Genomic DNA, 25,834 nt, shown 5'->3' on the forward strand with positions numbered 1-25,834 from the left:
AGCATCAGACCAGCTGCACACCACCACAGTCCTGGTAAAGTTCCTTGGAACATCTGCACTGCACTGCTCAGCAGAGTGTGCAGGATGGAGCCAAAGAACCAGGGAGCAATCATGAGACTGTGGGAGGCAGGGAAGCTCGTGCCTTTCCCCTGGAAGTGCAGTGGTACCAGAGAGCAGCTGCTGCCATAACAAATCAGGTCACCTGTCTCAGTAACATTGGGAACGTCGCTGCTTCCCAGACCTGCCAGCTGGCAGGAGCAGCCAGCATGGCTGTCAGGAGCTCTGCTTCTGTCCTAAGGGATGCTTCAATTCTGTCCTCACCTGAGGAAAAGGTGAATTTTAAACAGGAGGGATAGAACACAGCTGTACTCTGCTGAATTTCCATGTTGTGTTGGGCTAATAACAGTAAATTACCTTTACAGAAGTGACCCTGCATCCTGCTCTGGGGCTGACTTTGGGAATTCCTCCCACAATTAGGATGTCCAGTCAAGTTGGTTGCAGGCTGCTGAGGAGGGTACACAGATTTGTAGGTGCTGAAATTGATGTTTCCAGCATAGCTGTGTGCAGCTTGGATATAATGCTGTAGGGAATGACATGGCAACTGCAGAAAATGGCAGGAGGCTGGGAGCAACCTTGGCAGGAAACCTCCATTCAATGCCATCAGGAGAGATTTAGGAAGTTATTTGACTCTGAACATAAAGGTTTGATATTAATGCTAAACAGGACTGGCTCAGAAGTGAACATGGTAAACTCAAGTAACTATTTTCTGAGTCCTGGAGGTTTGGTTTGCCCTTTGGATCAACAACCTCTGGGAAAGGCTGGCCTTCTGTTTATCTTAAAAGCTCTACTTCAAGCAATATGGGTGGATTTTAAAGTGAGAGGATTTTGTGAGTTAAAAGCTATGTTTAATTATTTCTTTATTAAGGATTTAAGGACTGACAGGATGCTCATTGAGGGGTTGTTGGGGGTTAGGTTTGTCACTTTTTCACTCTAAAGAATTTTTTCCCCATAAGTTAAGAAGGAGATCAAGTGTTGGATACTTAAGAGTACTTAACTGAAACAAAGAGGTGGCCAAAACCTGGTTTGGGAGATTTTTTTCTTTATCGGTTAGGGAGGGGGTAACTGCCTTCTCTGATAACAAGTTAGCTGTTAAAAACCGGGTGGAGCAGTGTTGCTTATCTCTGCTCAGATGGGGCAGTGTTGCTTATTCATTCTTCCACTACCCCCATGGGAATATCTTCTGTTAATGGACCATTAAAGCTCACCAATGACATGACACATTACATCATACTATTGTAAGATGCTCTACCCAGGGAGGAGGAGCCAAACCATTTCCACCTAGATAAAAAGGAGCCACAAGTGTCACCAGACATCCAGTGTTCCCACGGGACTCCCAAAGGAAGACTGGGCCCATCTCTGGACCCTTGGCTCCACAGGATCATTACTGCTTCCAACAGGACCACATCTGCCACTCCAGGAGGGCTTACTTTTGGACTGTTTTCCAACACCCTGATCAACAGGGTGTCAGGTTGTATTTCTGACTCTTTCAGAGTTTTCTAGGATTTCTTATTTGTTTGCTTGCTTATTCTTCTGTACTACAACACTTGTATTTTTAATATCCCTAGTAAAGAACTGCTATACCTATTCCCAAAATCTTTGCCTGACAGCCTTTTAATTGCAAATTTATAATAATTTGGAAAAGGGGAGGAGGAAGGCTTACATTCCAAGGGAAATTCCAATCTTCCCTGGCAGATACCTGTCTATCTAAACCAAGACAGGGGCCTTGAGGGAGAAATAAGGGAAAGTATAAAAGAGGGACAATGTCAAGCCAGGACAGCTGAGCCTCTCCCAGATAACTTGCAGGCCTACGCCCAAGGAAATGGAGTTTGACCTCTAAGAAAAATAGGTTAGCAGGTTACTTGTACCAACCTTCCTGGGCATGAGGGAAATAGCAGGAATCCTCTCCAGCTTTCCACTGCCTGTTCTGGAGACAAGTACTTTGTCTTGAAAAAAACCCCAAAACCAGTGAGATGTCACCATTGCAGTGCCCTGGGCTGGTTAAGGGAGTCATTATAAAGCCAAGGGAACCTTCTCCTCTTTATTACCATTCAAAGAACCACTTGTCTTTTAGGGAATATCAAACATGCTTCTTTTTTCCAGGCTTTGTAGCTCTTTTTGATCTTCCTTTCATTGCTCACCTGCCTTTTGTGCTGCGGATGGCCGGGATATCCTTACGCAAGGCCTGTGGGTGCACGGTGACATCTGAGCCCTGGTGACATCCCAGTCCCTTTCTGACCTGTGACAGGCCAGCAGAGCAGAGCAAGGGCCAGGAGCACGGCAGCTCCAAGGCAAGCTCTTCTCACACCCTGAGTTCAATGGCAGGATGAGGGCAGTTAGCCAGGAAAACCAGAGTGAGCCACTATGTCCAAGATACAGGAGATACGCGTGGGACTTCCTGCCCTGCAGGCTGGGGTCACCCACTGTGTGTCCTCCTAAAAAAATCATACAGACTTCTTGGAAATTCCCCTCTGTCCTGGGGTAACTATGATGCCTGTATTCCCAATCATCTGTTCTGTGTGTGCTGTAGGTTGTGTTCTGTACCTTTAAGACTGATTCTGAGAGTGAAGCAGGGAAAGAAGAAGCATGCAGTTTGTTTTGAAAAACAGTATTCACTCCTCTGCATTCTTCTTCTTCTCTTCCTCTGGACGGTGTGTTCATTGGATGCACGGACAGCGGCCAGAGAGCAGTTTTTTTTCCTTTTCGTAAGTTTAGCTAGCTGAGGCAAAGAAGCTTCCTGGACTGTTTTTTTTTTCCTTTTTTCTTGGGACTGTTCAAATCTGCTCTGGACTGAAAACCCAGAGGAGGACCAGGATCTTGCACCCGTGGCCCACCGGGGCCTGGACCTCGGCATTTTCCAGCACCAAAGGGACTGGGACTGATAAGAGACTGAGAGAGCTGAGCTAACTCCCAGTAAGGACTTCTCTCAGTTTTGCCATCTCTCTTCAGAGTGGCGAGAGGTTTTATTGTTTCATATTATTCATTCCTTATGCTTGTGGGCATTTTGTTTGTTAAATAAATAGTTTTTTTCCACTTTTCTCCAAGGAAGTTCTTTTCCCAGACTGGCTGGGGGGAGAGGCCGTTTGGGTTTGGTCTCCAGAGGAACCCCATTTGGAGGTTTCCTCCCAAATTTGCCCTAAACCAGGACACCTTCTTAGTCCTTTCTCCTTGTGCTTTGTTTTTTTAGCAATGCTGGCTCATGGTAGCAATGATATTTAATCTGTTGTCTTGAGTATTTCTATGCAGTCACAAAAGCAAATGGCTCCAACACATCTTGGCAGATGTTGAACTTTGCCCTTTCGAATAAACCAGCCTGTCCCCGCTGAGGTGCTACACTGAGGGCACTGGGAATTGATCTCTCATTCATCTCCTTGTAGGTCATGGTGCTGCTAGCAGGTAATTAAATTAATCTGCAGTCAAAAGTACACTCAGAGAAACCAAAAGGTAATTCCTTTTGCTTTTCTTCTGTTGTCATTCTGTTCCCATTTGTGATCACCTTACAAAGGCTGAAAGAAGATTGAAAAATGCAGGTTATTGTTTTATAGTGTTCCTTTGGAAACACACTGAAAAACTACTAATGTGTAATTCTTTTTTGCTGTTTCAGGAAGCTGAAGCACTGGCCAAGCAGCAAGCATGAATTTCAACTGCCTTAAATGTCTGTAAAGGGAATTTTCACAACTTTTTATAAAATAGTCCAATTGTCTGCTTCAAGAAATGTAGATATGATTTCTAACATTTGATTGGTGCTTGCAGCATTCACTGTCCGTAACACAAATTGAACAAAGGATGGAAATGGGAATTTCAGGGTAGGGAGGAGTGGGGTCTGATGGAAGCTGAAGCAATCAGACATGAATAAGTTACATTTAGTTTAAACTGTCCTGGCAATTTTGTGTAAACTTAAAGAAACTATTTTAGTACTAAAAATGTAGATGGATTTCACCTAAAGATACAGCTATTTAAACTATGGAAAACAGCATCTAAAACCTCATCAGATACTAATTTAGTGCCTGAGTTGCCTCAAAAATGTTACTGTTACACAGTAAATTTTCAGTGTCTTTCCTGGTTTCAGATGAATTTCTAGGTGGTACTGTGTAGTTTAACCATTGTAGTCACTTTGGAAAGTTGTGTTTGTCTTCTGTAGAATGGATATTTAAGGTTTGTATTGTTACACACTGTACAGGTGATAAAACCCCCAACAAACCCCATGTATTTCTCATTTAAATGGTCTGTGTGGGCTCTTAGGACAAAAAGGGCAATGGACATGGGTCCCTCACAGCTGCCTAAGCACAAGTGATGACACATCTGGGGCAAGATTCAATGTTGCAAACAAGCCAAAACAGCCAGAAATGGCCTTTCCTTACCTGTGTTAAGAATGAAAGCCTTTAATGTATTTCTCTGCAAAAATACCAGTTCACACTGCTTAGAGCATTAAACATCTCACTGCATGTTCAAGTAGCCATTAGGTTCATATAGTGTTTTTCAAATCAGGAAATAAATGTTTGAATAGCAAAAGTTATTGTAATTAAGCAAGAGTTCTTTTTTTTTTAGGTTTAAAATCTTCATTTCCATTCTTATTGCCATATCATAGAGCTATTACAGGAATTGCAAATCTCTCAGTGTCTTGTGTCGGTGAATTTATGATGTGCAATATTAACCTGTGTGTTCTCCCAGTGCTCATGGGGGAGGCTGTAATTCCTGGCCATATTTTAATTCCTGATTTATCATTTTGGGAGCCTGGGAAGCAGTTGTAAGCTTGTGCTTACAAAAGCAGCACAGCATAAGGAGGCAGAGGGATGGATGGATGCTGCCTTACCTTAAAGATTAACACACACAACTGTGATTTTTTTATTAACAGCTTTTGTCAGGAATTACTGCAATTCTGTGAAATTTAAGATCTTTTGGGGATGGAAGTTTGACTATGTTTTAAATCTAGCACTAGATTTTTGTTGTTCACTATGATTTCATCTTTCTGAACGAGGTTGTTTTTCTTTCTTAATATTGGCTGAATCTTTCTCTGTGTCTAAATTCCTGCTCAAGTTTTTGGGAACTATGGAATACTAAGGAAAGTGTGGTAAGGAAAGTGGAATTTGAAACACACATCTCTATATCCATACCAGCTTGCTGTGCTTCTGGTGCAAGTTTGGTGAATTACAGCCATTATTTTGGAGAAGCCGTAATTAAAAGTTGCTGGCAAATTCTGTCTGTTCAGCAACCCAAAACATTCTGAAACAAGGTCAATCCCTGTCTCAAAGGTCAAGAAAATTGCCAAGTTTAAGAAAGCAGAGTCACTGCCCTCCTCGCCCTCCTCTGTCCCCCTCTTGCCGTATGTGAGCATTCAAGCTGTATCAGCATTCCTAAGGCAGCTCTGGTGAGCTAGGCTGAATTATTCCTTTGTCTGGGGAACAAGGCACTGACACAAACTGAAAATACTGAAAATCTTGTTGTTGTGTTTGTAAAACTTGAGTTTTTTCATGCAGATCTCTTGCATGACTTTAGGAGTGCCAGGAATCTGTTACTTCTGTGCTGGTTTTCTGTTTCCATGGGTGCAAGAACTGAATTTGTTCTTTTCTTACTTATTTTTTTCCTATGTAGAAAGCAGGCATTGAGGATTTAACCTGTATGTTAACCATCCCTGTATCATTTCAATAAAGTTGTTTTGGAACACTTTATCACTCCATTACCCATTTGCATGTTTTGTTCACAGCTTGAAGTTTGAACCTGAAAGTAAAAATTTTAGATGAAAATACTGTTTTTTAAAAGTTCAGGATTTATACAAGGTGAACATCAGGGATCTGCTGCTGCGGGTGAAGTCTGCTGGGTTGGATCTCTCACCTGTTGCAGCTAATGGGATTTAATTACTAAATGGGAGTTAATTTATGATACACCTATCCAAAATAGTGTCTCAAGGTTTGGGTTATTTCCCTCATTGTCCTGCTTTCCCACTCATTCCCCAGGGCAGGGACAGGTTGGAAGTGACTGGGACACAGCAGCTGCTCCCACACTCAGAACTCACCCACCCCTCCCCTGCTCATTTACAAATTGTAATTAATGAGCTTTACGCTGCTCACAGCAGCAAGCTGTGCTATTTTATATTTGTGTTGCCACAGGGCAGTGCAGGATAAATTTTAAACTAAAACTTCATTTACACCTTCCCTGTTTGCCAGGTAGATCAGCAGGTACCTCCTTCCTGCTTCACGTGCTCAAGTTCTGCAGCACCTGGAAGATCTGCAGAGTTACAGAAATTACATTCTCTGCCTCTGACCTGCCCTGGGATCTGCCCAAATTACAGACTTCAGTTCACATCCTCAGGAGGAAACCAATAACCTGATCTTTTTAAGAGGGGTTGGTCATTTTACAGGATCAGCTTCTGTGTGAGCAGCTAAAGCACAGTTAAGCACCATCAGGCACAGAATGACTTCTCAAGGGGATTATTGCTTGTTCCTCACACTTATCCTTCTGTAGTCTTAGAACTGGTCCATAGGATGGAAAAAGGGCCATGAATGCCATTTCTAAGTGGTAATGAATCCCATTTACTTCCCCAGTGTATCCACTCCAGCTGTGCAACTCAGAAAAATCGCTGCTTTCCCTGTTTAGGTTTTTTTTATTAAAAAGTCTTTAAAACCCAGTTGTTATTTGAGATAAATGAAAAGCTAGACTTGACAATGCATCAAGCAATATAGCAAATTTATTAATTTGTTCAATAAAGAGAGTGAGCAAATCGCAGGGCTGGGTGCGCGAAGGGTTGCTGCCCCAAGCAACGCACAAATTCACTTCTCAAACTGTGGTCTCTTATACCATTATTGGCACTTCACTTCCCCAAATTTTCAGTTATTTTCTACTTGCGTTTCTTCATAATCAGCAGTTGTGGTTTTCGAAGATCTGTTGGGGAGGTGGTCTGAAGTGGTCTTCTGATGTGTCTCCAGTCTCCTATTCTTTTTAAAATACCTTTTTCCACTAGCATTATTTTTGGTTATATAGTTTACTTAAGCAAGCATATATATTTTGTTAGTCAGCATACTTTTTGCAAGCCTCTTCTTAACTATTTCCCAACTTTAAAGTGTAACATGCCTTAACACCTGTCGCAGGCCCCTCTTTCTCAGTTATTACAAAACCCCAAAGTAAGCATGTTTCCAAAATATTTTTGTAAAGCCCCTTAGCTGTTAGTTGCACTTCCCCTTTGTTGAAGGGTTGCAAATTCTTCTATACTAAGAAAAAAAATTATAACTTATACAAAGGGTAGTTTAAAACTTATACTACAAGGTGTTTTAGGGTTTACATTGCAAATAATTACAATACTGTTGTTGAAACAAACTGTTAGTTAAAAGCCTACTGTTGTATAGTTGCCTTGTTAAACCCCACTTCCATGCCTTACTTAGCTGACTTTTAAAACTCTTTTCTATAATAATCCCATGGTCTCTGTCCACATTGGCCACAGATACACATGCTATTTGATTGACATGAATCACAAGCTAATTTATCACATATTCATTATTGTAAACCTCAATGAAAATAGTTTCCCAAAATCTTTTAAAAAACCCCAAGCTACACATGTGCATGCAATGTGTGACAACTTTCCCTACACCAGACTGCTCTGATCCTAATCCCATGGCACAAATAAATCATTCTCAAGTCGTTACCTTTTATTGAGCTTCCTGCAGAAATATTCTGTGACTTACCCATATTCTGTGATCTTGGTAGAATGTTTTAGATTGAAAGATTCATTATGACAGGTTTGAAATTTCTTATTAAATATTTTGGACTGTATTGGTAAACTTGCAAAAATGCAAAAGGATTTTAAAAATTGAGGTGACGAAGTAGAAATTGCTGGATTACTACAGGTAAGCACAGTAGTGAGTACTGAGTATGCAAAAGACATATATATGTAATACATATATATGACATATATGTAATTCTTATATTCTATAATTCCTTATAGTAATTCCTTCTCTCACAGGTTGGCTTATTGAAGATATCAGGAACTTGGCCATTTCTTCATTTTTATTTGTTCAGTATTTCAAAATCCTTAATAAAAGGAAACCAGCATGTCATTAATCCAATGTCAGCAGCACTATAATTCCCATATGGCCTCAGTTCTTCCCTGAACCCTTTCGAAGCACGCAGAGCAGGTTATTTTGTGTTTACACAACGCGAAATGCATCACACACATTTCATAGCCAGGAACTGCCCAAGTCCCACCCGCCCCGCTCTGAGGGGCCGCAATGGCGCCTAAGCACCGCAGCGGCTGAGGCGGGCCCGTCCCACCTTTCTATTGGTCAAGAAAGCTGTTGGTCAGCACTAAGCCCCGCCCCTTCCCTACTTTAGCCGCACTGGCTGAGGGTGCGGGGTGTGAGGGAGTCCTCTGAAGTAGGGGTGATGGGGAGTTCGAGTGATGTTGGAGCCGCGGGAGACTGCCTCATGCTATCATGGTCAGCAGGTCTCGGTTTATTGCTTCCAAAGTTATCATACTTATACAGACAGTAATTAGCTCATACATATGCACAAAGCGAACATTTTTATTGGTGCCTACATTCTTACCTAAGTACTACATACATGTCTCTTAGCAACAACCACAAGTTCCTTATCATGTCCTTCAGTTCCCTTATCTTGCAGCTACAACTTATCACATAAGCAGGATGTACATTCTGTTGTTGCATTCCGACCTTGATGTCTAAATTCCAACCAGCTGCATAGCATCGTGGCCTTTTCTATGCAGCCACTCTGTAGCAAGACTCTCCACAGAGTGAAATTCCTTTCGGAATGGAAAATCAAGGGCCCGCAACAGCTGTGCTTAGGAAAAAAATCTCCAACATAAAACCTTTCAAACCAGTCAATACCTATGTCATGTTTATGTGCCTGCAAAGTACACAGCCTGTGCTGAAAGAAGGGACTTTTTTACATGCAGCTGTAGTTCATATAATATCATTTACTGTGGTAATATTTATTTTTTGCCATATACAAATGATATTATAAGAGTAAATTTTTATTCTTTTTCAATATATATTCAGCTCTAAATTCTGACATCCTGGCATTGTTGTTTATCCTAAAGGCAATCTGTGCTCAGCTTCTGAAATAACTGTGATTCTATCTCGTTCTGACTTTATTTTGATAAATAAAAGGAAATTTCTTTTTGGTGAGATGTAATTGAGAGAGTACATTGATTTCCTTGGATATTGATGCATTTAACACCTGAAACCCAGACTGGTTTGGGTTGGAAGGGATGCTAAAGCTCATTTCATTCCACCTCCACCATGGACAAGGACACCTTCCATTGATCAGGTTATGGGTATGAAATGAAAGTTGATTTGCTTTTAATCACCATACAATTTACCTGACTTGATTTCTTCCTCTCTCTCTGTTACTTCTGTAAGAAATAAAATGCAAGTTCCTGAACTCGGTTGAGTGTTGTGACTGTAAAGGCCTTCTCTGTTAAATACTGTTTATCACCTACCTATTGTTATTGTAATTGCAAATGCCTTTCCTAAATGTTTTCTCTGTTAAATGCTACTTACCTCAGACCTCTTTCTTTGTAACTGTATTCTTCTGGTTGAGTATCGCCCCTGCTGCTCCCCGCATGGCACCCGATGACACCACCTGGCATGCAAATGAGATCTCCCATGGGCCTTAGCACCCAGCAGAAGCGGGATTGACACCTAAAAACCCCTGGAGCCAGCGAGCCATGGCCCAAACAGAACTCCAAATTATGTCAGTGAGCGGGAAAAGATTGGGCTACCTGCTGGGGCTCCGTGTCTTGTCACCATAAGTTAAAAAGTACCTCTCTGCAGGACTAGGCTACACTTTCCAACAAGCCATTGTCTTCCCAGGGACTGTCACAGGGACAGAAGTCCCAGCTCTGCCCTGTGGCAAAGCTGGAGATCTCCTCTGTGTTGATCAGCGGGAGCAGTGGCAATGTGTGTAATCCCTCAGGCCCCCACCTAGAGTAGATCTTAATATAGGCATTAAAAAGGAGCTGGTCGCCTTGCCCTATTCATTTTACTTCCGTGGTTTGTTGAAACAGCCGCACAGAAACTCTAGCTGCAGCTGGCATTAATTGCAAACTCGGCGAGGTGTAAAACTACATGGAATTTGATCTTCCCTGGTTCCTGCCTGCCAAGACTGTGTGCAATGATTCTGCTAGAGTCCCAGCCACACCTGTGCAGAAATTGCTCATATAAGGTGATTAAAACCAGGCAATTTTTAACAGATTTAAATATTAAATGAGTTTTATATAAATTTGGTGGAAGTAAAAATAGCTTTCATTTTGCCTCCATAAAAACAGAAGATTTTCGTGAAATACGGGAGAAAAGGAAAGAAAGAGAGGCAAATTTACGGACTTCATTGAACCTATATGGCCAGAATTACTCCGAACATAATTTCTAAGGCACAACATGATTACCCACTGACAGGGGGCAGGGTTAGATTGGATATTAGGAAAAATTTTTTCCCTGTGAGGATGGGGAGGCCCTGGCACAGGTTACCCAGGGAAGCTGTGGCTGCCCCTGGACCCCTGGAAGTGTCCAAGGCCAGGTTGGACCAGGCTTGGAGCAACCTGGGATAGTAGGTGTCCCTGCCCGTGGCAGGGGGTGGCGCTGGATGATAATCTGTGTCTTGCTCCTGTCATTAAAAAGTGTCTTTTGTCTTGTACTTAAAAGAAATTCAACTTCTGCTTCATTGAGGGTTTTTATCTTCCGAGAAATGGGAAATTTAGAAAAGTCACCAACAGAAAACTCTTCAGACTATCTGTGGGCTGGATCCTGTGCTGAGGGGAGGGGTGGCTCAGTGCATGAGCTTGGCTTCAGCTTGAAGAGGACACCTAAAACCACCATGGGGGCACCTGGGACATGCCAGAGGTAATTTCTGAACCCCTAAGGAGCGAGTTTGGTCAATGAACAACACGATTGTGCAGAGCTGTCCATTGGCTGCTGCTTTCAGATTGGCACATTGTCCTGTTTGCATGTCATAGACACAGGGTATTTCATCAAAATCTGGGTGAAAGGAAGTTGCCAACTTCTCTCCCATCAGTGGCACATCAGAAGACTAAATTTAGCTGCATGGTTCCAAAGGGGAAGTGGTGTAAATCCACAAGTCAGCTAAGCAGCACCGAGCTTCTGCCAGTGGAAGTGTTGGTGGAATTTGGCTCTGATTTCACTCTGCCCCATTCAACCCTGACCCTCTGCTCCTTCCCCTTGCCCTGTTCTGGCTGTCAGCAGCCTCTCGGTCACACTGTGGTCAGAAACATCTCAATTCATTTTCAAACATCCTCTTTTAAATGTAGCCCTCTCTGTGTTCAAAAACCACGCCCTCTCCCAGCGGGATCACTTCTGTTTTATGAGATTAAAACCCCGGGGAACTGCATCATGAGTGTGTCAGGCTTTTTCTGCACAGACAGCAGTGAGGAAAGAGTGTGTAACTATCTGCCCCCTCCCAGCAGCTGTAGCAGGAGAGCTCTGAGCTTGGAGAAATCCTCCTCGGACCTGAGTGGGCTTGGTAAGTTGGGTTTTTCGTGCCTTTTTCTTTTCCTTATGCTTTGTTCCAGAACACAGGAACCACTTAATTTATTTGGAGGAGACCAGTTTTTCCAAGATTACCATATTTTAGCTCTTCATGAGCACTTTCAAAGCAATAAACCAAAATTTATCAGCAGGTAAGGAGCTGGGTACCCTGAGGTCCTACACGGTAGGGTAAGGACCTGGTTACCCATGTTCTACGAGGCATAGAGCATTCCAAATTCCATGGATCTTTAGCAAGATTTAGACTGCCGATTCTTCTTTCTTTGGAAATTGGTTTATCAAGTCCCTTAAGTGTTGCCCTGCTTTTTGCATATGCAAATGACTGTAGATAACCAGGTCTGCTGCCAGTGTTCCTTTCAGCTTCGGGGAGGGAACTGTGTCACAAAAATAAAGAACTTCACAAAAAAAAAATAAACCAAACAGTTGTGCACATTTTTGGGGAAAGGTGAAAATTTCCGTCTCTCAAATAACTGGTTTTAGAATATCTCCTGGAAGGAGCACTGGGATTGAAAAGCGACCCAGTGTAGCAAGTTTCAAATATACCAGGGTGTAGGGGCATGGTGAAAAGTGTTGAGCCACAAGCACACTTTGGGTGTGTGGATACTTCAGTTATGCAGAGATTTAAAGGATATTTGAAGAACTGAATGATTTTCTTATGTTCATGTTTCCCATTCCTCCATAAGAGCAGTGATTCAGGTCAGACTCTCAATGTGAAGATTCCCATTGATTTTAACAGTAGGTAAATTGGAAAGGGATGATAAGGAATCATTAAGTGTAGTAAATTATTCTGAGACACTTATCTCTTCACTGTTATCACTATTGGGGAAGGCAAATTAACTATTTATATCTTTTAAGTTCATCATTAAGAGTGACTCTAAACACATTTGATCTGCATTTTGAATACAGTTTTATTATATTTGCAGAACTCTCAGTTTCTTTTGAAGCTCCTTGGCACTTCACAGGAGTGCTCAAGTCAGAAATACCTCTAAATATGAATATAGTCTTTATTTCCTTTCTATGTCATCTCTTTAGCTCTTGGAAATGGTTGTGTTGCAGTGGAAACATTGGTTAATTACTGATGGTATTGATACAGACAAGTAAAATGATTTTGCTGATTTTTACAGCTTATAAAGTACCATCTGTCTCAAGTAGCCACGATGCAGAAGAGACCTGGGAGCAGAAGGGATGTTACAGATGAAGCAGCTGATTAAAGCCCTTCCTGTATCTTCAGAATTATTTTTGTGGACATGGTAAAGAGGAAAAGCATGCAGTTTAATGTTTGCTAAAAATAAATGCTTGAGAGAGAAAGAAAAATCACTGTCTTTGTGAGAAGTGCACTGTTCATTAGTAATAATAATAATACAGTTCTTCTATAATAGTTGTTGAATAATAGTTGTTGTATTGTGCCTGTCTTTCCATCCCAGGGCTCCATGGAACTCTGGTGATCCCTGTTGCTCACACTTGTCACCATGCTGGCAGAAGGCATCCTAACGAGGCTCATCTATAAAGAAAGCTGTCATCAAGATAAGCCTTGCAAATCTTCTGCATACCAAAATCCTAAAGAGGGAATCTGGAGACAGAAACTTGTAGACATCCCAAAAATTAAAGGCTTTGCTGATGGATGTGGGAAGTGGGAGGAGCTCTCTGCCAGAAGCAGCAAAGTGGAAGCCGGGAGCAGCCCCCAATGGGGATCCATAGAAAAGGAGCCTGCAAAAGATGAGGGAACACTGCTTAAAGGAGCTGCATCCCCAGCTTTATGTATCCCCAAGAGAGGAGGAAGGCTAGACGAGGTGGATTTGTACAGATCCTGGCCATGCAACAGCATTTACCAGAACTACCCTGACCTGCAGATCGGGGGGGACCATGTGGGGGGCCACACGTGTGACTCGGGCTGTGTCCTGGACCATGTGTGTGATGAACTTCCCAATGGCCCCATCCTGCTCTCCATAGATATTCCCCTGGGTCAGTCCCCTCTGTGTGAGTATCCCAAAAAGCCCAGTGGGATGTCCCTGCTTGGAGATGAAGCTGAAGAAAGGAGCCTCGTGCTCAGTGAGGAGCCCCTTTCCAACTCCACGCTCAACAAGTACATGGAAGCCAAAGTGGCAGAGCTCTACAAACAGTTTTTTGAAGAAAGCCTGGCCAGGTGTGGTTCCATAACAAACCTCCTCAGCTGCAGCTGGATAAGGAACAGCCTGGACCAAATAAGTGTTCAGATCTCCCAGGAGCAGAACGTAGAAACCTCCAAAGCCAGAGGAGCCCTCTTGCACTCGTTGGCTTTGTTCAGCTCCCGCAATGCTCCCAACAGGAACAGCTCCGAGTTCAGCACCCCAAACCTCCAAATCTCTAATGCAGTGGGTGCAAAATGGAGCTTCAGGATGGAATTTGCATCCTGACTGAGCTGCTCAGCTCAAGAGAGGGATGAGTTTCAGGTATGCATGTTTCACTCTAAGGATTAGGTTGGGAAATGGAAACATTTGCACACTACACTTGTTCTAATTATTATTTTAAGCCTTAAACCCCTTTGGTAGCAGGGGAAGTAAAGGTCACTGTTTTCTAATGGAGAATTTGAAATCAATTGCTCTCCAAAATACTGGTTAATCATGTTTTTATAATATATATAGAAACATAGAACTGTTAAAGTTGGAAATGACCACTAAGATCAAGTCCAACCATCAACTCGGCATCACTAAATCATGTCCGCAAGTGCCACGTCTGCACATAAAAGCATTAATTTTCTGCAAAATCAGCAAGCAAAGATGACTGCAGCATTCCTGAAAAAATAGTGCAAGATAACTGCATCTTCATACGGAAATTTAAATGCAGATTTGTTGGGGGTTAGGTTTGTTCTTTTTTATTTTAAAGAATTTTTTCCCCATAAGTTACCAAGGAGACTAAATGTCGGATACTTAAGACTATTTAACAAAAAACAAAGGGGTGGTCAAAGCTCGGAGGGGGGGATAACGTGAGTTTTGGGGGGCAGGTAAAGGACAGAGCTTGAGGCAGTTGGGCACTCTGTTTTTTGGCGTTCGGGGAGAGAGAACGGCTGGGTTGCTGCTCGCTGCTAGAAGAGTTCACTCTCTCTCTGGAGGAGTCCAGTCTTGGGAAATCTGCCATCATCTGCTCACCCTGGAATTCTGAGCTTCTCTGCTGCCCTGTGAGAGCTGGGCCAGCCCTGCCCCGCTGTCACGGTTTTGTCGGCACTGCTCCTCTTGCTACGGTGTGACCCTGCACCCCCTGCCTGCAGGGACATCCTGCCCCCTCCTGCCGGGACATCCTGCCACTCCAGCTACCAGCCTGGGACTTTTCCACTGTTCCAGTTTGGTGCTCTGAGGATCCTACAAAGGCACCGAGACCAAACTGCCCTGGGTTTTTGTGAAGCAAAGCTCTCGAGGTTCTTGGTACTGTTTTTGTTATCAATGCTGTAGTGTTTTTTTTGTTTGCTTTGTTATATATACTAGTAAAGAATTGCTATTTTTATTTCCAGAATCTTTTGCTTAAAAGCTTTTAACTGCAAATTTATAATTGGAAAAAAAGGGGAGTAGTGATGGTGGTTTACATTCTCCATTCCAAGGGAAGCTCCAGCTTTCCCTGGCAGATACCTGTCTTCCCAAACCAAGATAGATTTTGGTGCCCAACATGAGGCAGGAGGGCACTGAGAAAAGAAAGAGAAAAAAAAAATAGTGTTTCTTAAGTAAACTAGTATTTTCTTTTGTGTGTGTTGGATATAGAAATCTCATCAGGTAGCATCATGTGGTCTAACTTGCCCTGGTTTGGATGGCACGTGGTTGTGGCTGTATTCCTCCCATTTGCAGGCCCTTATCTAAACATGGGCCCTATAACTAAGGCTACTGTAGCTGTCATCCAGTTTGTTTTATGGGTGGATAAGGTGAGGCATTCATGGATTTTTAACTTCCTCTGGAAGGCAGGCACATGGATACATGGCTATCACACATTAAGCCAACATTTTTGGGGTTACTTTAAGAATGGTACTTTCTGTGAGGAAATGACAGCAGGAGAAATTTTCTCCCAGCCCTTCAACCAGTTCTTTGTGCCTACCCTACCAGCTTTTGAAGGGTTTAAAGTCCCTCTAAATACTACCCAAGTGTTGCTAATAGTCATAGTCTATCTATTAGTCTTCAGAGATAAGATGAGGCCAACTTGGATCACTGCACAGACACCTGCCCCAGAGACTGGGGATACTGTCGTAGGACCTGACCCTTCCCCAGAGACTGAGGATACTGACATGCAGTTTCACCCTGTGCCAAAGACTAGATACTGCCATAAGGCCTGACACTGCCCCACAGAATAGGGATGCTGGCCCACTGCCTGACCCTGCCCCGCAGCCCACCTCAGAAATGAACCACCAGGATTGGGTGGGGGTTCTGGTGAAGGAGATACATGAAATGGGCCAGCTGTTAAAGAAATACACTCCCCCAGCTGGTGGGAAACCCTCCCCCTGCCCTGTAAAGGCAGAGTCTGATGGTGCAGCAATGGAGCCCACAGATGTTACAACTGTCCAGTGTGGAGGTGGGCGGAGCCCCAGCTGCTCTGCCCTGGAGGGAGCCAAGCTGAGGAGTCAAGGAAGAATTTCGCAACTTCACCCAGAGCACCTAAGACAAAGGCAAACCTCCTAGCTACGGTGACCTGTCTGGAGACCCACAAGCCCCCTCGGGATTTTATGTAGATCTGTTACAATTGATTGGTTCTGTACCCTTTTCCTCCCACCCTGGTGTCCCATAAAAACCCCTGAGTTTCCTCTGGCCAGCAGAGGTTCCTCGTCCCTGGATCCCTTTCGCTGGTACCCTCTCAATAAAGTACCACCTGCGGAAATTCCATACGAGACCCCTCTCTCTCTCACCACGGCCGGCTAAAAGAGGGGCTAACTCACAAGGGCATGAGCTAAGAGCACTGAGCTGAAATCACTGAAAGCTGAAATCACTGAGCTGAAAAATCACTGCTCTGCCCGATGCTGAGAAGCCCCTCTGTCCAGCTGAGGAGCGCCCTGACCCCCCAAGGAGCTGTTTCTAGCGAGACATCCTTTGGGGTGGCTGTGGCTCTCTGGGTCCCAAGCGGCGGACCCCATCCACCAGCTGGCATATCTGGCGCCCGAACCGCCTCTGGATTCTGGACCCCCGGCATTCCAGTGGAAAATCTGCACCCCTTTGAGGGCTGAAAACAGCTGATTCGAGTGCTACCTCCTGGACCAGCCTTCGCTACGTTCTAGTAACGATCCTGACCAGGAAATTTCGCGACCCTCGATCGTCCACCTGATTTGTTAAAAAAATATGGATATTGATCTAATACCAATATCCAACTATGACGGACAAAGACTCTCTAACAGTTTGAAGTTAGAAAGTGTATGTTTATTACGACGCCGGGCAGCATGTGGGACAGCTCCCAAATACACACGCGCAATTTACAGATGATCACAGGGTCTTTTTATGTACAAAAGTGTTGAATACCCAAAACACAAATGCATATTCATGACTCTGGTCCATCCCATTCCCCGCTTCGTATGGTAATTAGCCAAAAAGCAATTAAGCATGCGTAGTTTGTTCTTTGAAATGGGTCGGTGGTCCTTTTTAGGGGGTGGGGTCTCAAAATGATGAAGTAAGATGCGTCTTCCTCGCTTTGCCTTTTTAACCTTTTAGTGTTGGTGACACCTGGATCCTGTTTTCTCAAGACTATCTGATTTATGATCACATTGTGTTCTTGGAGTCTATTGATTAAGTTGACAGGTCTCCTGATTTATCGGTTCCTTAAATCCGGCTTATGTTAAAAAAAGGAAGTTTACCTCAGCAATGTCTAGTTAGTAAAAGGGGAGTCTACGTGCTAAAGTCTTTTATTCTTCAAAATGTAAAGGGAAGTCTACGTCAGCAAGTCCACGTCTAATTCTTTAACTAAAGTCCTTAATTCTTTAAAATTAATATCTCATTCCCCACTTCTTCTTTAAAGTGAGTAAATTCTTTTACTCAATATAGAGAGTCTTCTTCATCTATCCAAGCCGCACAGCTGGTGTCTCTCAAGACTAAGCCATATGCTTTTGATAGTGAGGTTAAGGCTGCTACTTGTCGTAGCATCCTCCAATTCCAAACAAGTAAGCAACACAACTATGGGGTGGACTAAGGTGTTTAGTATACCAGTTGCTGTTGGCAATTGAGCAACTAGAGTCAAATTCATCCCTATGGGCACAGGCAGTATCTTCTGTACAGTATTGTTGTGATACTACAGGTGCTCGATAGGAAAAATCACATCCCTTAATTCTGACAAAATTGCAAACACACAAATTGAATTTGGTCTCCTTTACAATTTGGCTGGCTATTCTTAAAATGAGGCACGCTGTCCTTAGACAGACCCAACCTTGTCCTGTATATCCCAGTGAAGTTTTCTGTTCGCCTGGATGCGTTTCAAAGTGACAAATATTTTGATCTGTATCTAAGCAAGTGTCTTTGACACCTTCCTCGCAGTGCAGGGCTCTAGATTAACAGTTTGCCATTTTCCTTCAATTTCTCGTGCCCACATCCTGTGCTCAGAAGGGTACAATACAGTTCCCTCATGGTTTAATCCTAAGGGGACTACTGGATGTATCAGGTCCACTGAGGCATCATGTGTGGTTATTGCACACCCCTCTATTTTGAGCCTAAACTGTGGACATTGACTCAAGCATTTGTCACAACATTCAGGACTAATGCGGATGGATCTCATGGGTGGGTGGTAAGCCTTGTGGAACCCATCCTGTACGAATGTATATTTACATCCCCAAACATTTCTTCCTTCCCACAAGCTTGCATTCGTGACTTTTAGCATCTTATTTAGAGCCTTACGAGAGTAAGCATCATAAGCTCTCCCTTGACACCTATTTATCTCAGTCACATTGTACCTGCATGGTACTGCATTGACTCTCATTATGGTTAAGGGAATTACTGCAATAATTACAACTTTCCACATAATGTCCATACTGTCAATACATCTATTTGTGATTCCAAGTGAACTTCAGCTTCAGTTCATTATCGCCTGGTGTGATTTTCTAGATTCCTTCTGGGGCTTTCTTCACTCGGGAGTGATGGATCCAGGCCTTCTGTTCCCTGACCTTGATTGCAGTGAAGGTAGTAAGAAGCACCTGGAATGGTCCTTCCCACTGTGGTTCCAAGGTCTTTTCTGCAAAAGACTTAATATATACATAATCCCCAGGTTGTATATCATGTACTGGCCCATCTAATTCCCTGTTTTGAGCTCCAGACACGTTTCTCACTTTCTCTGAGTTGTCTATTTAGTGCCCCTACTTGCATGGGTGTTGTTCCTTCTTGAACTGCATATGGCCTTCCATATAATATTTCAAAAGGGCTCAGTTTCTCTTTTGCCCTTGGTTTTGTCCGAATTTGCAATAATGCCAATGGGAGAGCCTGGGGCCAGGGCAAATTTGCTTCTTGCCCCAGTCTCACTATTTGTTCAAGTGGTTCATTTTTCCACTTGGCCACTAGATTGAGGGTGATATGGGGTGAAATACAGTGTGGTCCTCTATATGAGGATATGGTGGCTGGAACTCCAAAATGAGGTATTATTTCTTGCAACAGTGCTTTGGTTACCTCTCGGGCCTTAGCTCTTTTAGCAGGAAAGGCTTCTGGCCATCCTGAAAAAGTATCAGTTAACACCAATAGGTAATGATATCCTCCCCTCCTGGGCAGCTCTGTAAAGTCAATTTGCCATTGTTGCCCAGGTCCACAGCCTTTCCCAATTTGTCCCACTTTAGGCTTTGGGGTGTTTTTGGGATTAGTTAGGAGGCAAAGACTACACTGACAAGTTACTTGCCCCAGTGTGTTTTCTCATGTTCCCTCTGTACTAATGACCACAACAAATAGGAGGGTACTACAAGTTTTCCTTCTTTTGTCACAGCCCATCCCTCCTGGTTATAACTTGCTTTTTCTGCCTTAATAAGTCTCTTATCCTTTTTGTTGTATATTGGCTTACCTTCAATAGAAATCATCAGTTATCTTACTTTTTGCTGCTTCTTTTGCCTCTCTATCCGCCAGCATGTTCCCCTCTTCCAACTCCGAGCTCACTTTCTGGTGTGCCTTGATGTGCACGATGGCTACCTCTTCAGGCAGTTGCACTGCATCTAACAGTCTCAATATTTCTTGTGCGTGTTTAATGTTCTTTCCTTGTGAGTTTAACAGTCCTCTCTTTTTCCAAATGGCTCCATGTGCATGAACTACTCCAAATGCATACCTTGAGTCCGTATAGATGTTAATTCTTTTTCCTTTTGCTAGCTCCAGAGCTCGAATTAAGGCAATTATCTCAGCCTTCTGTGCAGAGGTATTTGTTGGTAATGGTTTGGACTCTATTACCTTTCTGCTTGTGGCAACTGCATACCCAGCATGTCTCTTTCCACTGATGACATAGCTGCTCCCATCAGTCATTTTCAAGCGGGGTATCTTTACTGCCGCTGAGGAAGGAAGCTGGGTTCACAATGTTAGTTACCACAATCTCAACATCATCTTGTTCCACCAGTATAGCTTGGTACTTCAGGAATCTCTGTGGGGAGAGCCAGTGCCCCCCCTTTCGTTTCCAGGACTGTAGACACTGTGTGAGACACTAGCACTGTCATCTTCTGACCCAGGGTGAACTTGCGTGCCTCTTGGATGTTCACTGCCACTGCTGCGACGGCTCTGAGACACCCCGGCCACCCCTTAGCTGCCGTATCCAGCTGTTTAGAGGCGTAGGCAACTACCCTTCGATATGGACCCAGATTTTGTGCTAGTATCCCTAAAGCAATCCCTTGCTTCTCATGAGAAAACAAAAAGAATGGCCTACTCACATCTGGAAGTCCCAAGGCTGGTGCTGACATGAGGGCCTTCTTTAGCTGGTTTTGTCCATTGAAGATCTCTGCTTCCTTCCGTGATCAAGGCATACAGAGGTTTAACAAATAATCCATTATACCTAAAAAGGTTCTCAGTTCCTTCACTGTCTGAGGCTTTGGGGTCTGGCATATTGCCTCTTTGCGATCTTGCCCTAGGGTTCTTTGTCCAGCACTCACTTCATAGCCCAGGTCACTATTTGGGCTTTCTTTTGAGATACTCGATACCCCTGCAGGCCCAAAAAGTTTAGGAGGCTTACCATCCAGTCCACGCATGTTTCCTGGGTCTGGGTGGCTATTAGGAGGTACTGGAGCAACTGTCCTTCTCCTGGTGGAGGTACCCAAGACTCTAAGTCCTTTGCAAGCTGCTCCCCAAATATAGTGGGTGAATTCTTGTACCCCTGGGGAAGCACACACCATGTGAGCTGGTTCTTCCGTCCTGTTTTGGGGTTCTCCCACTCAAATGCAGAGATTTTCTGGCTGGCTTCATGGAGAGGGAGGCAAAAGAAAGCATCCTTCAAATCTAAAACGGTAAACCAGGTTAGTTCGGGAGTTAAACAATTTAACAAGGTATAAGGATTAGCAACTACTGGATACAAGTTTAAAGTTATCTTGTTAACAGCCCTTAAGTCCTGTACTAGCCTGTATGAGCAGTGGGGCTTCTTCACTGGCAGGAGAGGAGTGTTAAAATCAGAAAGTTCTCAATAATTGGACTAATACTGGCTGTTCTCCTTCTTTAAGTTTGATTTGTACTGGTAGTGCATTCTTTGCCCTGCCTGGTATGTCAGAAGCCCACACTCCAGAAAACACTTGATACTTTTTTTTTTTTTTTTTTTTTTTTTTTTTTTTTTTTTTTTTTTTTTTTACCTCCACCTGCTCTAGCAGTTTTGTGCCCAAAAGTGCAGATGGAGCTTTAGGCATATATGAAAATTGAAGAATTTTTTATTATTTCCCAATTTATTCTCCAGTGATTCACAAAAGTAACCTCTTTCAGATTGGCCAGTCGCTTCTTTTACCATAACATAGTCATTGGTTACAGGTATTAGGACCTTATTTAGCACTGTAAATGTTGCCCTGCTGTCTATTAAGAATTAAACTCTTCAGGCCTCATCCAGTAAACCTTCTAGATTCTGGCTGTCTGGACCCTGGATCTTCTGGAGTTTCCACCTGATGTCTCTTGTAGACTGTAATTGTTGTGTCCCTTCATTAGATCCAGGATCCAGGGTGGTGTGTCGGCGCATCGCATCTTGCAGGTCATCTAGAAATCCACAAGGTGTTTGGGAGGGGCCTTGTTTGACAGCATATAGTGCTGACCAAATTATGGTTTTGAAGACTGCTCTTTTTAGCCCTTCTACTATCAATTTTTGGTATGTTTTTAATTGTCCCAACCCCTCATCATTATTAGGATCCCAGCCTGGGTCTTTAGCCACTTTCAAAACTAATTGCTTTTCAGTTTCTGTTAAGGCATCAAGCAGCAATTGGAGGTCTGCCCAATCAGGTAAATGCTGCTTAATAATAAACTTCATTTTCTTAGCAACCCCTATTGGATCACTTCGATAACCCTTAGCACTCTTTTCCCAGATCTCTAAATCAATTGAGGAAAAGGGAACTTTAATCAGTTTTGTTTCTCCATCAGAGGTCATTGCTTATCTGCTTGTATGTATGCTTGTATGACCCCTGTGGTTTGTTTTCGGGCCCTGGATGCTATAGGCCCTTGTGGGGGAAGTTTGGGGGCTGACAGGGGAAGTTCAGGTTCATCCCACTCACTGTCACTGCTAGGCAGTGGTGGGTATGGTTCAGGAGTGGGTGGAGAAACCCCTGCCTTAGTTGCTGTCCTTCCAAGGGAAGATGAAGTCTGCATTTCCCCCCACCCTCCCCCTTTCCTGTCTTTTTGGAGGTGGTTTAAGTATGTCTTCTGTCTCCTCTTCTAAAGCCTCTACTTGATATACCTTGTCAAGATGTGTGCACCTCTGATTTATAGAGCAGGTGCTGCAGCAACGTTTGGGCTTCCCTTTAGTAGCTTTATTGTCCTTTTCAAGGGCCAGTACTAAAGGATCAGATAGAGGCTTCATTCCACAATGCCTTTGCCACTCAGGGTGATCTCGAAGGCTGAAAAACATATCTGCATATGTCACTTCTGACCACCTTTGTTCCCGCCGGAGGAAAAGCATTAACTGTAATAGTGTCTCATAGTCCAGTGTACCATTTGCTGGCCACTTCACTCCCTCATCAAGTTTATAGAGTGGCCACCACCGTGTACATAACTTGACCATCTCCCTCCTGTACCATCATAGCCCACCAGCTCTTTCCAGTGTGTTAAAATGCACCCCAAAGGGCTTCCTCTGGCAATCTCTTTGCTTTCATTTGCCCCCATATTCAGGATCCTATTTTTCCCAATGCCTTTTGACACACAAAAAAAGAAAAAAAAGGAAAAAAAAATTCCTCTTAAAAAACCACTACACAATCAGCCAGGCACTTGACCCCAAATTGCTGGTTATTAATCACTTATTAAACTGGGTCTTCTGTTATGCCTTGCCTTGGGTATATTACTACTAAAATAATTAAAATTAACAAATGTGAACTTTGCAGAGTATCAACCGAGTTCTCGCAGGAATCCAACAATTCTACTAAAATCCCGGCCACCTCGGCTGGCACTGGGCTTTCCGTTCTCTGCACACAATCAAAAGCTGCTAGACCGGGTTTCCCTTTTCTGCAGGGACCTGGCTTCAAACACCAACAGTTTTAGGCTCACAAAAGAAACAGCCGGGCTCCCTTGCGCCCCTAAACACATTGAACCAAAAAATTTCCACAAGGTCTCGCCAAAATTCCCACAGATTTCAGCCGGGACGTAGCACAGACCCTTCCGCAGGAAAGCGGAGGGGGGACCTTGATCTTACACTGCTTTTCTGCTCCTCTGTGGTTGAGGATTAAACCACCAGCACTTTAAGATACTACCACACACTGGCAACTGAAATGAATGAAATGTAAGAAATTCCCTTTTTTTGACACAGTCTGTCATTTGTTAAGAAAGTTATGCTGTTTAAAATGTTATGCCAGTTGTAACCTGTCTGTTAAGGAAGTTATGCTGTTTGTACCAAAATTTGTACCCTCAAAACCTTATTCCAAGTTGTATACCCTCTCTAAAACCCCGGGTTCCCTTCCCCTTCCGTCGGGCTAGGCTGTCCCCATTCCCCACCAGCTCCTCGAACTGCTGGCCCCGCCTAATAGGAAAATCCAAGGACTTCCATGGTGCATCGCTCCAAACCGAAGTGCAGTTGCCGGCAAGCGGACCCAAAAGCCGGGACCCGGCACAAAATCCAGATAAAAGGGAGACACTACAACGACGAGAAGACCCTCAGCTACCTAAGGACTGAATTCTGCTTCTGCCGCCTCGCCACGACCACAAAGAGACTGGGAAGAAGTGACGCCCCTAGACCACACGAGCCCAGTTGGGTTGCCGGGGATTCCCGCGAGACCGGAACCCCCGACTCTGCTGCGGCGAGAGCAGCAGATTCGCCTGACACCTGATCCTCAGCGGCGACAGGAGCGAGGGCGGCGACAGGAGCAGCGGCGGCGCAGGCGACCCCTCGAGTTCCCCCTTTAAAGAGCTGACTAATAAAGGCTTTTCAAAGGAGCAGGTCTCCTGGCCCGTTTATAACAATTTGGGGGCTCGCCAGGATCTAAGCCACGCCCAGAAGAGGACCTGGACGGGAAGGCGCAGCCCGACCTCGGACCTCCTGGACAGCTGGACATCCCGGACCAGAGGACGTCGCTCGCCAGCCTCGCGGGACGCCACTGGAGGAGCATCGGTAAGAACACCGGGTGGCGGGAGTGGAGACGAGCGGATGTGGAGTGAATGAGTCGGGGGCCGGCAGCTCGGACCCCCCAAGCGAGTTTGGACTGCTGAGTACCCCCGCGAGGGGGCCGGCCGGGAAAAGCAGGAAGCGAGTGAACTGAGAGTGACTGAAGCGTCTCCAGGGGCATAGACGCCCCCTCTGGACGTGCGGAGGAATTTAGAGAGTAAGTGGCACGTCAAAGAAGTAAGTGAAGCACGCACCACACTGGCTGAGGTTATAGCCCAGGGTGTCACAGGAGGCTAGCGCTGGCTGGGGTAGCGGCTGGAACTTTAAGGGCGGGTTGCCCAGGCTACTTTCAGGGCTTGTGGGTTGGCACTGGCTGGGGTAACTACCGGGGTGTGGGGAGAGAAAGAGAGCACTGGCTGAGGCTACGACCTAGAGCCTCTGAGTACCGGCTGGGGTAGCAAAGATAGGCTGCTTTCGGGGTGCTTTGGAGACTGGCTGGGGTAGCTGTCGGGGTGCTGGGATAAAAGTCTGCATTGGTCGGGGGTATCTTGGGTACGCTTTCCGGGTTCGAGAGGTAGAACTGGTCGGGGGTGCCCAGAGAAGAGGTACGCTGTCCGGGTGCAGGGGAGTAAAGGAGTGCTTGCTAAGGGGTAGTGGCTGAGGCCCTAAGGGCGGGTCACCAGGCTACCTGTGGGGCATTCCGAGCACTGGCAGGGGTAGTGCCCAAACCCTGAGAGGGTCCCTGGGGCTACTTACGAGTGCTCAAAGAGTGAGTGAGAGTTAAAATTTGGGCTGCCCGCCTTTAAACTTGTGTATGTGTAGGGGCACCTTAAAGAAGTTTAATTAAAACAAAGTCAAATAATTTTGCTTTGTGTTGCCCTGAAGTAAAGTTTCTGTCAGAATAGGAACAGTGTAGTTTTTATTTGAGACCCACTGAAAATGGGGGCGTACATAAGTAGAGTGGAGCCAGTTGAAGAGAGAGAGAAAAAGATAAAACAAATTCCATCGGACAGTCCACTAGGACAAATGTTAGAACTATGGGAGGTTGATGAGGCCACTAAAAGCTTAGACAGAATCAAGATGATCCATTATTGCATAGAGGCTTGGCCTAACCTAAATTTACCTGCAAAATGGCCATGGTGTGGAACTAAAGACCCCTGGATGTGTTCACAATTGACTCAATACTTGAAATCTCGAGGAGATTCAAGTATTGAACAGATACTCTATGCTATCTGTTGGCAAAAACAAGTAGTCAAAAATAAAACAACAAAAATATGTAAGTTACAGCAAGGGAAACAAAGGAATGAAAAGCAGAAGAACCAAAAAGAAGCTAGCCATAATTGGGACCCCTTAGAACACTTGCCTCCTCCTACAGTTTATCCCGAAGTAATCCTCCAACCTCACCTAAAAATCATACCTTCCCAAACTGTAATCCCTGTTCCTTCCCCAGCTTACCCCCCTCCAATTTATAACCCCTCTTACCCTCTGCCATTCCCTAACACTGGTCTAACCTCCTCTCCTTCACCATCCACAATCCCTGCACCCCCTCACAGCTGGGAGTTAGGTCTGGCACCTAACAATGCATCCTGTCAGGCAATAAAAAACCCAGAAAG

At 44.3% G+C, this 25,834-nt stretch overlaps 2 protein-coding genes and 1 long non-coding RNA gene across 3 annotated transcripts in view; all 3 read left to right on the forward strand.

Annotated features, from left to right (window-relative positions):
• The window catches only part of LOC136373462 (adapter SH3BGRL-like), a 46,955-nt gene extending 41,221 nt beyond the window's left edge, over positions 1–5,734 (forward strand). Inside the window, exon 4 of the mRNA XM_066338365.1 lies at positions 3,662–5,734. Within this exon, the coding sequence (XP_066194462.1) occupies positions 3,662–3,694 (33 nt within the window). The 3' untranslated portion in view covers positions 3,695–5,734. The remainder of the gene's footprint in view (positions 1–3,661) is intronic.
• LOC136373472 (uncharacterized) overlaps positions 1–25,834 on the forward strand; it is a 427,927-nt gene that overhangs the window by 64,614 nt on the left and 337,479 nt on the right. The window lies entirely within an intron of this gene.
• On the forward strand, positions 12,967–14,385 carry LOC136373250 (TLR adapter interacting with SLC15A4 on the lysosome-like). The gene has a single exon (XM_066338163.1). The coding sequence runs from the start codon at positions 13,034–13,036 to the stop codon at positions 13,955–13,957; it is 924 nt and encodes a 307-aa protein (XP_066194260.1). The 5' UTR covers positions 12,967–13,033; the 3' UTR covers positions 13,958–14,385.

Source organism: Sylvia atricapilla, chromosome W (genome assembly GCF_009819655.1).
Source record: "Sylvia atricapilla isolate bSylAtr1 chromosome W, bSylAtr1.pri, whole genome shotgun sequence".
Taxonomy (NCBI): Eukaryota; Metazoa; Chordata; class Aves; order Passeriformes; family Sylviidae; genus Sylvia; species Sylvia atricapilla.

Excerpts from the sequence above, each read along its gene's own strand:
- LOC136373250 (XM_066338163.1), top strand. The coding sequence starts at position 13,034 with ATGCTGGCAGAAGGCATCCTAACGAGGCTCATCTATAAAGAAAGCTGT.